The 13,887-nt window shown below is 48.2% G+C and overlaps 1 protein-coding gene across 1 annotated transcript in view; it reads left to right on the top strand.

Moving 5' to 3' along the window:
* LOC107108850 (fatty acid desaturase 1-like) overlaps window positions 1–13,515 on the top strand; it is a 49,756-nt gene extending 36,241 nt beyond the window's left edge. Inside the window, exons 10-12 of the mRNA XM_015409372.1 lie at window positions 8,361–8,440; window positions 9,478–9,603; window positions 12,652–13,515. Of these exons, the coding sequence (XP_015264858.1) occupies window positions 8,361–8,440; window positions 9,478–9,603; window positions 12,652–12,703 (258 nt within the window). The 3' untranslated portion in view covers window positions 12,704–13,515. The remainder of the gene's footprint in view (window positions 1–8,360; window positions 8,441–9,477; window positions 9,604–12,651) is intronic.
* The last annotated feature ends 372 nt before the right edge of the window (window positions 13,516–13,887 follow it).

The raw sequence follows: 13,887 nt of genomic DNA, 5'->3' as shown, positions 1-13,887 counted from the left end.
AGTGTGTCAGAAGGTGACACCCACCGCTCAGGCTCCACTGGACTGTTTTGGATTGCTAGCTATTGGGGGGCGGGGGACATGCAGATCTGTCCTCGCAGAGGAGGGAGAGCTTGTACCTGAATAAAACTTGGTCTTAAAAGTGCCACTGGACTGTTTTGGGCAACTTACCTGGCTGCTTCTTGCTCTGACTGAGGGCTGCTGGGAGCAGGGGGTGGGGCTTGTTGCATGTTATGCATATTATGCCTGTTATTGACTGAGGGCTGCTGGGAGCAGGGGGTCCACACCCCCTGACATCACCGGACGTGTGTCAGAAGGCAACACCCACCGCTTAGGCTCCACTGGACTGTTTTGGATTGCTAGCTATTGTGGGGGGGGAGAATGTGCAGATCTGTCCTCACAGAGGAGGGAAAGCTTCTACCTGAATAAAACTTGGTCTTAAAGGTGCCACTGGACTGTTTTGGATTGCTAGCTATGGGGGGGGGGCGCACAGATCTGCCCTCACAGAGGAGGGAGAGCTTGTACCTGAAGGTGGCCGGGGGGTGGGCTCTGCAGCTTACCTGGCTGATTCTTGCTCCTCGTGGCCCGACTGAGGGCTGCTGGGAGCAGGGAGTGGGGCTTGTTGCATGTGCCCGCCCCCTGGGCTCCTTACTGCCGGAGCTCCACTCCTGTGTGCTCCCGCAGGAAATGACCCCTGATGACAGAGAAACAAAGGATCCTTGCTCTATGGATGCATCCTTAGTTTACAGAAAGTCTGTAAGCAGCAGAGAACTTAGAAGTTGCCATTAGTTATATACCAGCTCTGCTCATTTTTGTTGTGAGGAATGGGAGGACATTTAATTGCTGTTAATATCAGTTAGCACCTTGTGAGGCCAGTTCAGTTTCCAAGAACTGAAATTTAACTTTATTTGCCATTTTACACATTCAGTAGCTAGCTGCCAGTAGCTAGCAGTCACAGTGACTAGGGAAGGGCTGTGAAATAATCCCTACAGCCAAATTAGATCCCCCCCCCACAACTTTAAAAGTAAAAGAAAAATGGTACTGAAGCCTCACGTGATGAAATGCTCTGTAAAGAATGTTGAATACTGAACACACTACGAACCTGTACCGTGCAGCAAAGAGGGCGACGGGGAGCAGGGCAGCATCTTAAATGGTCCTATTGGCTGCCCCCACCCCCTAGCCCTCTCCAACCTCTGGGATAGGCCCGGCAGTGGGCCAGGGCAGGACCAAACATCCCACACTTGTGGTGGCCTGGCCCCTTCCCCACCAGCAGGAGCTGCTGCAGCCGCCACGGCTCTCTTTGCCCTCCCCCACCCTCCCTGTGGGGCCACAAACAGGACCCGTGGTCAATCTGGGCCCCAGCTTGTGGCCCCAGTGCCAAGGGGAGGGTGTGGGGGAGGTCACCAAAGGGCGAGGGGGGTTCCCTTATACCCCATGCCCCATTAACCTGTTTGACAACCTAAGTTTGAATAACACACGCACAACCTGGCTTGGAATAAACTGGCCACAACTTCATTGGTTACAGCTGTAAGAAGCCTTGGCACAGCATGGGGAACTGGATCCTGGACATTGACTGACCCACTTGCCAGTCGATGTTCTCCTGCCCACCCCAGCCCACTGACTCGTGTCATGAGAACCATGGGATGACAGGTCGCTGGATCCCCCTAGGAAGACCTCCTCTAAGTTGCCTCCCCAGGCACCTGAGCATGAAGGTAGCCCCCAGGAGCTGGTGAACAGTACACACTCCTTGAATCCGTCACCACAAGATCCCTTAAGGGGATCCCCATACGGTGGAAAATGGACACACAGGCTGGCTTCCTGGGAAATGGATCCGGCCCCATGCTGATACCACTGCAAGAGCCGGGCCTTTTGCTGCCCAGCTCCTGCCAGTGCTCCTACAGCTGTGTAGCCAACTCCATGCAGCCAGATATCCATCCCCCAATGAGACAGGTGAACCCTCACCAGTGTTCCTTCTAAGCTGAGTTAGTGTGAGCTAGCTCACAGTTTTTTAGCCTCCGGCTCACACATTTTTGTCTCGGCTCTGGAAGGATGGCTCCGGAGCAAACTAATTCATGCAGTAGACAAATCGCTCGTTCGCAACTTTAATGCCAGTAGCTCACAAAGTAGAATTTTTGCTCACAAGACTCCACAGCTTAGAGGGAACATTGACCCTCACATGTCAAAACAGGGCTGCCAGGCAATGCGAAATGTCCAGATAGTGGAGGCTAGAGCCCCCCCCCCCCATGGCCTCCATGTGCTTGCCCAGCCTATTGGGCATCTGTCACCTTGCCATGTTGACGTGCTCCAGAATATAGGCAACTGGACCAGTATATGGTCAGAGTCAGGAGCATTAAATCAATGCCTGTGCAAGTCCCCGAGTCATTTCCGCAAGCTGTAGCAATAGTGCCAGGCCTGTAGCCATGGGGGGGGGCATTTGAGGGCGATGCCCCCACCAAATTAGCACTGCTCATCCCTCCCGGCCCCCAACTCCCCCCTCCCTATCCCTCCCAAGCTCTCATGAGCTGCTGGGGCTTCACCTTGGCTTCCTTTCCCCTGCTCAGCTCAGCCTCAGCCTCAGCCACTGAGACCTTCCTCCCCTTTCCCTTCCGCAGCCCATGGCAAGTGATGCAGGTTTCTGGCGGGGGTGGGAGGGGAGCTAGCCTGGGCTTTGCCCTTTGCTGGTGAGGAACGTGGGACTGAACTTGTTGCTGTGACCAGGAAATGCCCTAAAAGGCGAGGAGCCGTTGGTACTGCCCTGCAAGGCTGCCTTGTAGAAGGAATCCATGGCAGCCGTGGGCTTGCAGAACAAGATGCAACTCCTGGCGTCTGGCCTATAGCTAGCATGGGGCCCATAGGGCCCGGCCCCCTAGTGTTTCTTCTGGGCCCCCTCCTTCCTGGGCTGCCCCCAAAGTGCTCCAATTTACCACCTGCACTGTACTTTCATTTAATTAATTGGCGGGGGCCCCAAGGCCCCCTCCCAAAGAATTCCCTAGCTACGGATCTGCTTGGCGTTCATGCCGGTGTCACCAATTAAAAGGGCCCTGCAGTGTCCTCCTGCCCCACCAGGTGCTTCTCTCTCACTCTCACTCTCGCTCCCTCCTTCACTTACTGTTGGTAAAAATGGTCAAATATACTTAATTACTCAGAGTTTACAATGGATCTTTGCTTCACTGGAGAGGAGACATTTCTTTCTGTTTAAAAAGCTTTATTTCTAAGGATGAAAGATACACCGGAAACCTACAAAGTCACTAACATGTCTAGAGTTACATTTTCACATCCTACTTCTAGAAAGCATGGTCACACAAGAAGTAACTACCAATGGAGAATCTCCTTCTTGACCCTAGAAAGGAAGTCACCCGAGTACATTAACCAATCAGTGTTACAAGACAAACCACTTTTCCTGGGGCTTTCTCCTCATTGGCTCTGTGCCAGGTTTCCCTTCCAGGTCAGTCTAAACAATAGAATAGAAAGGTAAACACGTTAACCCTATAATGGCTGGAATCTAAGACCTTGCAACCCACACATTTCCAACACTTACAAGCACACAGCTGGGCCAGTCCACCCTAAGAGGACTCAGAGGTGCTGCAAAGCCAAGATCTTCTGAGACAGGAAAGGGTCTCCCTCCTCTGGCCTCCCTCTCGCTCTCTGGCTCTTAGGTCCCAGACTGACGGAAGAAGGCAGGGGGAACCAAAGACCTCCTCAAGGAACTCTTTTGCCTCCCCCTCTTTTCCTCTTTTCCTCTCCTCCTCCGCCTCCCCCATCTTTCCTTCACTCCACTCATCCAGTTCCCGCCACACCAAACAAGCTATCTCCCACCCCTCAGCTCATTGGCTGTGAATGAGGGAGAAAGCAGTAAAAAGACTGGGGGAGGTGCATTATTTTTAAAAAATTTAGAATTTCAAAAATAAAAATAGCAAACAGTCAGATATAGGGAGAAGGGAAATAATCAGCCACATGACAGTAACATCCTCAGGGGATAGGAACATGGGGATCTGGGAAAGGCAAAAAGAGCCAGGAGAAATGCCATGTTTTTTATTATTTTTGTGACACCAGAAATGATGTCATGCCCCCCTGGTGCCCCCCAACCGAATGTTTTCTGGCTCTGGTCCTGACTAGCACACTTGGGTGCTGGTGATGATCAGGGGTCATTTCATAGAAAAAGAGGTGCAGAAGCTCATTAGCATAACTTATTTGCATGTGCCACACCCCCTGACATCACTGGAAGTGTGTCAGAAGGCAACACCCACCACTCAGGGGGGAACGGGGACGTGCAGATCTGTCCTCGCAGAGGAGGGAGAGCTTAAACTTGGTCTTAAAAGTGCCACTGGACTGTTTTGGGCCGGGGGGCTGGGGGGAGCTCTGCAACTTATCTGGCTGCTTCTTGCTCTGACTGAGGGCTGCTGGGAGCAGGGGGCGGGGCTTGTTGCATGTGCCCGCCCCCTGGGCTCTTTACTGCCGAAGCTCCGCTCCTGTGCGCTCCTGCAGGAAATGACCCCTGAGATGCAGGCAGGGCTGTACTGAGGGTAGAATGGCACCTAGGCCATGTCACAGCCAGTGTAGTCCACAGACTGCTCATGCCCAGCTGCCTCACCACAGAAAAAAGCTAGAAACGCTTTCATAGCCTGCACCGGGCATGGGCCTCCTCCTCCCGTCAAAGGACCCAGCCACAGATGAACCCCGCCCCCCAAAGGCCAAGGTAAATGCAGCCTCAGAGTGGCACCATAAGGAAACCTGCACACAGGTGTAGCAGGGAGCTTCCTTCATCCTTCTACCGCTCTGTGAGGTGGGAGATATTTATGCTGTCAAGTCACAGGTGACCTCATAGGGCTTTCAAGGCAAGAGACATTCAGAGGTGGTTTTCCATTGCCTGCCTCTGCATTGTGACCCTGCACTTCCTTGGAGGTCTCCCATTCAAGTACTAACCAGGGCTGACCCTGCTTACTTTCCAAGGTCTGACATGATCAAGCTATCCTGGACTATCCAGGTCAGGGCAATGTATGTAGAAAAATAGACAAAATTCAACTGTATGTTTGGGATCTGTCTACCTGGATGAAAAATGTTCCATTCACTCAAATGGGGTCTAGTTTTATTCTAGTTTTTTCCTTAAAAAAAAAAAAAGTACACCTGACTAGGGCATGACCTCAATACCCTTGAAGGATCTTAGGTACCATGCAATTAGGTTAGCAAAGCTTTAAATACATCTCTTTGAAGCACATAGTAGTAATGACTTGAGAAAGATTGGGACACAACTTATGATTGGTCATGAAATGCTGTTCAGATCTGATAGGCAAATTTATTTATGTGTTTTTTAAAAACAGGTTTATTCTGAATAGTTTACTACCATTTACTACTTCATTTTTCTACTGAATTTTAAACAGTCATCTATATATATAAAAGAAAGTCCCCTCACCGTAAAATCACCAAAAACCAAACCGCTGTACCCAGAGACACCAAATTCGGGGAGAGCGCTCCTGTTGCGGTGTAGGTGCTCGCTAAGAAGGGATTTTTAGAAATTCAACCCTTAAGTGGATCAAAAGGGGGAAAATGTGCTCCCTCCATTGATTCCTACCTCTCTGGACCCCCCACTCTATGATCGGTCAGCTGCAGAGCTCAATGTTCTGAAGTAAAAAAACCCAACAGTTACAGGGGACTGCAGAGAACTAATGACAGTTGAGGAAATCAGGAGTGGCCAAGGACCATCTGTGAGGTGAAGCAAAGCTGCTGGCCCAGCCTCTCTGATGGCTTCCAACACACTCCCCCCACCCCCTACATCTAACAGGTGGTTGTTTGTCAGGTGTAGCCCCACCTCCACAGTGGCTTCTAATACTCCTCCCCCTCCCCTTCCTACACTGGACAGGCAGCTGCCTGTCAGGTGTAGGAGAAGAGGTGGGATGGCTTCCAACATACTCCCCCCACCTCCTACACCTAACAGGCGGTTGTCTGTTAGGTGCAGCAGTGGTTGCAGGGTGCTTAAAGCCATTAGGGAACCTGCCCCAGCAGTAATGCCTTAGTGATCCTGCCAGCCCTACCTCCACAGTGACTTCTAATGCTCCTTCCCCCTCCCCGTTCTACACTGGACAGGCAGCTGCCTGTCAGGTGTAGGAGAGTAGATGGGATGCTTACAGCCGCCGGAGAGGTTTGCTCAGCAGGATTGCCTTAGCACTGCTGCTGCCCCTGCCTCCCTGATGCCTTTAAATAAAATCCCCCCCAACACCAGACAGTCCAGTATCTGTCAGGTGTAAGAGCAGGGCCAGGGTATGAATGTTTATGGGGAGATAGTAAAGGACATTTCTAGAAGCCATTTCGATGTGTGCCTCCCTCATGAACCTGAAGAAATGCCCACCACATCACCACCCCCTCATACCTCGTACTGCCCCCAAGAAAGCTCCTGGCAAACGTCGAGCCAGATACACCAATGCTACAAGGAGGAGGCAACTTAGGAATGCGGCAAAGACATAGTACTCCTGTGGGGCACTGAGCTGCACAGGCCAAGTACCAGCAAGATCACCCTGAGGTGCTCAGAACACAGTCTCCATATGAGCAAAACTATCCAGGAACACAAGTAGAGAGGCCATCACTTTTGTGGAAGGTGGCAGGAGTTAAATGGACAGTTCTATGTGGCCTGCTCCAGAGGGAGCTCATCAAGCAGCCTGGTGATCCTGGCACCTGAGGGCAGAACCACCACTGTGGTCTAGAGAGAGGTCCTTCAGTAGAGGGGGGGGGGAAGGACGTATGCCTCAGTTCATTTCTTACACTACAGTCTTCTCAATTAGAATTCCTGCAACAAATGTTACATTTCAAACTTTACATCATCAGTATTATAACTGGAATTATGGAACTTAAATACTGTAGCGAAGCACGGGTATCAGGCTAGTAATAAACATAAAACAATGTAACGAACAGCAGTGCTTCTAAGAAGAAAACTGCACATTAAGTTCCACCAGCAAAAATGCACAAACTACAGATGACCACAAGGTGCTAAAATCCTGGGTAAACGAAAAGATCTTGAATGGATATGGAAGCAACAACAACTGAGCCCACGGCAGATACACCAGTGGAAGGAATTCTGTAATCTGGTGCCACAATCAAGACCCTTTCCCCGTTTCATTTTTGAAGATTTTGGTAGAGCCTTTATAGTTGTAGGGTGCAGGGTTGCCAGTCCTTAAGGTATGAGTATCGGGATATAAAATAATAATAATAATGAGATCTGAATCTAGTTCATACACGTTTTAAGAACATTTGGGGAATCTATTTTTTCACTATCATGCTTCTCCTATTTTACTATTATTGGTCAGCCCAGAAAAGGATATGTTGGAGACACTTTCTGAGTGATTACCTGGCCCTCCCATGACAGCCCCCCAATCAGAGGTAATTCCTAGAGCATCACGAATGCTGTGACTTCACTTCCAGGTGATCACCCAGAAGTGGCATCACAACATGTTAAATACTGGGTTCAAGATGCATTGCAGTGAACAGCTCTACTTCGGCCCCGGGCACACGGGCCGGCTGAAACGCGGCTACTCAGAGCCGCTCCAAACTTGATACGCCGCGGTGGGATCCCACGGATCCCCTAGCCGTGGCGCAGCACTCCCCGGCACGCTCAGATGCTGGGGAGGAAAAGTCCGAGGGGAGGGGGGAGGCTGCCGAACTGCGCATGCTCGGGCATGCGCAGTACGGCTGGGGGCCGGGATGCGGCGGCGCAAGGATGCGCTGCCGATCCCACAGCCCTGCCTGCGCCGCACCAATGGATGCAACCACATAGAGAGGTGGTTGTTTTTTGCGGCGCAGTTTGGGCCGTTGGGACGGATCAGGGACGGAGACGGCACGCTCGCCAGATGTTGAGGTGAGATCGCGCCTGTTTGCTCCGCCCCAGTTCCGTCCCGCTCCCGGCCCAAATGGGCTCGTATGAACGGGGCCTTCATTAAGTGATTTCAGGAACAAGACTAAAACCTCAGGGCAACAGCCCTGTTTAAATAGCATGCAAAACCCACACCCAAACACTCCCAACGATAGGCTATTTATATAACATTAGTTCCTCATTGGCTACCTCCAGAGTCCTGGTGGGCTATTGTTCTAGAGCTTCAGGCTCAGCCAGTATCTGGTAGACAGTCCTGGAATGTTCCAGCCCTAATACATAACACAACATATGCAATGTTTTCACACAGGGTTTTTTCCCCTCCTGCTCAATTGATCAAGTTCAAGTGATTGAGGGCTGGAGTGGTAGTTTGCCTGCTGCAGGCAGGCAAATGGTAAGCCTAGATGGCAGGAAATAGACAGAAGGCGGTAGAGCAGAGCCTGGGCAAGAATAAATAAGACTATGAAATAAGACTACTTATGTCTTCTTTTCTGACTCTCTTCCTTAGCTGGCAGCAACGTGTAATGTGGAACAGTCTTGGTTCAATGACTGGTATACCGGACACTTGAATTTCCAGATTGAACACCAGTGAGTATGGTACATGAATGAAAGCGGGTGCACTCTGAGAATATTTCTGGCAGAGAACTTCATCAAAATGGAGGAACTGGTTACTAAGGGCCTAAATAAAAGTTATGAAAGGTGTGGTGTGTGTGTCTCCCTGCAATTGGTAAAATGGGAGTGCACCAGGGCAACAATCACATGCTCAATGACATCATATCATTAGGTTTTTTTAACTTCACATTACTTGAGAGATGTGTGGAGGAGGGGGAAAGGATGTGAGTAGCAGCTACAAGTTAGGCCCTTCAATACATATTTCACTGTGGGAACCTTCAAATAGCTTCTGAAAACCTGAGAGTTTCCAAGACTAATTGGGTAATTGGGTATTTAACAACTCCCCAGTGTAGGTCTCTGTCAGGGTTCCCAGTCAATCACGCTCAACACCAGGTCTTTAGAAGATTCACTTTATTGAGAGAGAAAGTACTTGAGACACTATGAACTCTTGTGTCATGAAAGGCGGGAGAGGCACGGGGCTTTTGGGATATACCCCCTTCAAAGGAGATCCTCTGATACTACAAAGCCAATAAGCAAGCACTGTTAAGCAGGGGCGAACACCCAGCTGTTAGGTTACCAGCGGGACGCTCAGGGAAGAAGCGCCTCTAGCCTCAAGGACGCCTGCCACATAAGCGCAAGCAAAGGAGAAGTAGTGGGGGAGGCGAGTGAGCACATCCCTTTGACTGAACTTTCCAACCCATGGCAGCATTAGCTGACAGTCTCAGACTGATAGTGATTCAATTATTACCACTGATTTTGTTGCACGATTCTTTGCTAATACAATATTTCAAATATGCTCTGACTTAGAGGCCAGTTGGGTAAAGAAAAATCATATATTAGAGGTCGTGGAAGCACGATATGGTCCTGTTTTTATGTTTACTGTTTTAGTATTTTGTCATCTGAATTTTCTTTCTGTAAGCCATTTTGAGACTTTTGTCAGGATAAAAATTCACTAAAAGTATTTTAAATCAACCAACTGATAAATGAAATAACTGCCTCTTTTGTTCCCACAGTCTCTTTCCCATGATGCCTCGACACAACTACTGGAAGGTGGCCCCTCTGGTGAAATCCCTGTGTGCCAAGCATGGTGTTGACTACCAGTGCAAGTCCCTGCTCGCTGCCTTTGCAGACATTTTACAGTAAGTAGACATTGGCTGTAAGACCTCAGCTATACATGAATAGAACTCCAAACATTTTTTTTTAAAGATTTGTGCACTCAGGGCAGTGCCATAACTAGCTAATTTTGTGCCTGAGGCAAGAATATAAAATTGAAACTCTCAGGTAAATACATAAATAACAAGAGTAAGAATGACGCATCATTATTTTTAGTCATGATATACTTTTCCTGCACCCCTCAGCTTTGTGTGCCTGAGACGAGGGCCTCACTTCCCTTGCCCTTGTTAAAAGCTCTGACTCAGGGACCCAACATGGATGGAGAATGTGATGTAAGGGGAGAGAGGCTGTCATGATCTGGGCTGGGCCACCAGAGGCCTACTAGACCCAGGGAGCCTGGCTAGCAGTAGGTGAGGCTGGGCCTACAACTCCCAGAAGCCCCGGAGAGGTTTTGGAGCCAAAACTGACCAATAGGGAAGAAGAGGGCTGGGGGGGGGGGAAGGGCTGGTGCCAGAGCAAAAGCTGTTCTTCCCAGGAGCCAGAGCCAGAAGGGACTGAGGCTGCTGTGGGGGAGAGATCCTAATCCTGGGGGAAGGGTGAGTAGTCTAGTGTCACTTGGAATAGTGATCTAGGGACAGTATATATTTAGACGCGTTAGGGCATTTAGTTTCTTTTCTTTTCACCCACTTACTGTTATTCTGCACTTTGTTGTTTGACCTCCTATGAAATAAACTATTTTCATTGTTCACTCTGCCTGGTCCTCACCCCTGTTATTTGGCCAAAAGGGAGGCCTAAAGGTCTTGGGAAGGTACTCTGGGCCTTCTCAAGGGAGCCTGGAACCAGAGTGGTGGCAGCGTCAGGTGACACCCCATCTGAGCCGTGACAGAGGCTTAAGCTGGTCTCTGCACACGATTGGCAGAAAATAAGAAATGCTGGGGGCTCTGTTCATGGAATCCCCAGTGTTGTGTCTGTTTCAGCCCGTATGACTTAAGCAGCTTTTGTTGTATAAATTCATTTTAGCTTCCTCTTGGTTACCTAGTTTATATTATTACATACTTCCTGTGTGTAACTCTGCCATACCATAAATAAATAAATAATGGCCTCCACTTGGGTCTGACTGCTGAGAGAAGGAAGGATGAAGCCGTAGCTGAAAATAGGCAGAGTGATGGGAGAAAACAGGGGACGAGGCTATGGATGCAGTGATGTCATTTCTGGTCATTGTGGCTGCGACGCGCCTCAGATTCCCCAAATCTCCAGGGTATTTTTCATAAGGATTCAGAGGAATATCTAGAGCATCACTGGCACAATGGAGGAATTTCTAGAGCATCACACCCAGCGACATTCCCCTCCCTATGCTCTCCCCCCAGAAGCTCCCAGGGGTTGCCAGCTTGTGCTGAAAATCAGGCCCGGTGTATCGATAGATTATTAAGATGGCAGCTTTCCAATTAACCCTTTTTTGTCTGGTAGTAAAAGACACATTCTCAAGTGCTAACAATCTTGCAGAGTCTTCTCTCCTACTTCCTTGCCTCTCCATGGCAAAATCTTTGGTTTGCCTTTTCTCTGCCTCCTTCTTTTGTTTAAACATGAATATTTTCTAGATGATCTGAAAGCCCTTTTCAAACATCCTAAATGGGAGAAAGGATCTGTGATGGTGGTGAGGGACTGAGACTGTGGTGGCAGCTCTACCTTTGACATATTCATATTCATTGGAAGGTAGTGCTGTGTTACATACCCCCTCCCCATTTCCCTGAGCAGTGAGAGATTCCACAGTAGTGCTTACATTGGCCCCGGTCACACGGAGAATTTGCTGTGCGAAAGACACGAATGTTGGGCAGAGTTTTGGGAACGCGATCACACCGCAACATCTGGGAAGCATAGCGCACCCGTGGCCAACCCGTGGTGTCCTGCCGAAGATGCAGAGTTAAAAATTACCAAGGAAAGTGTACTAGTATCCAGAAAACACGTGGCACAGGCGGCCGTCTGATTGTGGAAGCGCTAGTATTCTGTGGCATCTGGCGCCAGTGCACATCCCATTGCAAACCGGATGTTTTTTGTAAGCGCATGCACACAAACACAAAACTGAAAGCTGTGTTGCTCCGCAGAACTGTGCACGCCCACAAACGCGAAACACTTTTTTGTCATGCTGCAGCATTGCCGTGTGATCACCAGTTAACAGCTGAAGCACAGAAACTTGGGGGACCTTGTGATTGGGCTACTGAGCTTTACTTTGCTCCGGGGCGAACAGCCACGCGCCCCCCCTGCATTATCTGGCCCGTGGTTCCCTTATTTTGGGGGCAAACAGCCACGCCCCCCCCCTGCATTATCTGGCCCGTGGTTTCCTGATTTTGATTCCCTTTGGAAGAGAGAGCACAAAAGACTTAAACTGTTTTTGTAGTATTTATTTTAAAACAGATAAGTAGAGCACATCTGCAGGGCCAGAGGCTCCTACAAGACAACAGATTTCCCACCCCATATCACATCCCAGAGCGAGCGATGGTGCGCACCCCGAAGGTCCTTCAGACAAAATACAGTGGTGTCTCTCTGCTTCTCCCTTAGTCTGTTCCAGAATCAAAGCTGCTGTTTCTTCACACACAGACCCATATCTGATCCATTCCTTTAGCTGACAGGGTTACCTCCTCCAATCCCTTACAATCTTGGCCAGGACCATCTCCTGACACTTAATCCCGATTGAGATGAGGTATCCAGAGTTTTCAAAAATCATTTCCTTTTTTTATCATGTGCTCTGGAGCTCCTGAGGCATGCCATTTTAGGCCAAGCCCATAGGATAGAACTACGTTTTGTATTTTTACAACAGTAGATAACCAAGTGCATGTGTGTTGGGTTTTCTTCATGCAACTGTGAGGTTAAAGCATGGTTTCCAGTTGCATGGAAAGAATCACACACACATACATGTTACATTGACCTACCCTATAGCATGTTCCAATGAATACATGTAGGTCAGAGTGTGTTGCTGTGATCCTGCCTCCTATGTATGTTAGTTTTCCCACTTAAAATGACAGAAAACATCTATGCCTTATCAGCTGTAATTAATGAGATACCTCTTCCTTTTACAGCTGTCTAAAGGAGTCAGGAGACACCTGGCTTGAAGCCTATTTACATGCATAAGAAAAGGACAGATCTTCAAAAAGGATAATCTTTTTCATACTACTGCTACCACAGAGCTCCAGCATTTGGGGGGGAAGGCAGGCCTGGCTTTGAACTCATCACACCATGAATGAAGAGCTTCCTCTTCAATAGCTGAGACTTGATCTAACCACTGGACCCTGTTGCCTAACAATGAGATATTAGGAACAAGTCAGGCAGGGAATGGACTTTGTTTTGGGATAAGAAGCTACTTTGTTTTGCCTTCGGGTAGATTCCATGAGTTCCTTTCCAACTGGAATTATTTGGGGGCTTCAGTTGTCTGGGAATTATTAAAAGCTAGTGTGGTGTAGTTGTTATAGTGTAAATGAAGTTTGGGGAGACCCAAGGTCCAAATCCCCAGTTGCCATGAAACTCACTGGAAGACTTTGGGGTCAAGTAGTTTTTCACAATCTAACCTATATCACAGGACTGTTGTGAATATTAAATGGAGGACGTGGGCACCATATATGACCTCCTGACCTCATTGAAGGAAGGGTGAGATAAAAATGTAATATATAAATAAAGTTTTGGAATGGAAATGTTGTGCGTCTAGTTCTAATATGGCACAAGCTAATGGGGAAAGGACGTTTCTTTGAGAAGAGGTGAAAGCAACCTCCGGGTTTTGGGGTTTTTTTTTTTCCTGCTTGCCCATTGTTAAATGGGCAAGGTTTATTAGTTTTTTAAAGAGTTATATAAAACAAAAGAAAAAGAGCAATACACTTCAAAAATATCCAGCCAACGTCTCGTTCATAACATCTTTAGATACATAATTCCCTTTATTCCTTTGTTAATCTATAATCCACAAGAAATATCATTAAGTAAAAATTTGTTCCCAATAAACAATTCATTTTTTCTATATCCTATCTGCTATAACTATTATTAATCAATTTTATAACAATAAAAATATAAAAGAGAAAAAAACAGGTATTTCACAGCAATTAGACAGTTCAAATTTCTTATATAATATCAATCTAGTCCCTTCTTTCATATTTTTAGCATTGTTAGCTTTCAAAATCCCCTTTGTTTGCAAACCTAAACATAGTAATTTATCTTTTCTCCATAACATCAGCTCTCAACTTTACAATGCATTCAGTTCATACTCCCAACGAACTGATGGGACCAAGGAGAACCAAATGGACCCCTAAAAAAGCTCCAGCAGTTGGTGA

This window comes from Gekko japonicus, unplaced genomic scaffold (assembly GCF_001447785.1).
Source record: "Gekko japonicus isolate JY-2015 unplaced genomic scaffold, Gekko_japonicus_V1.1 scaffold730, whole genome shotgun sequence".
Classification (NCBI taxonomy): domain Eukaryota; kingdom Metazoa; phylum Chordata; class Lepidosauria; order Squamata; family Gekkonidae; genus Gekko; species Gekko japonicus.
Note: the sequence above shows the minus strand (reverse complement) of the source record. Positions and strands in the feature narration are given on the sequence as shown.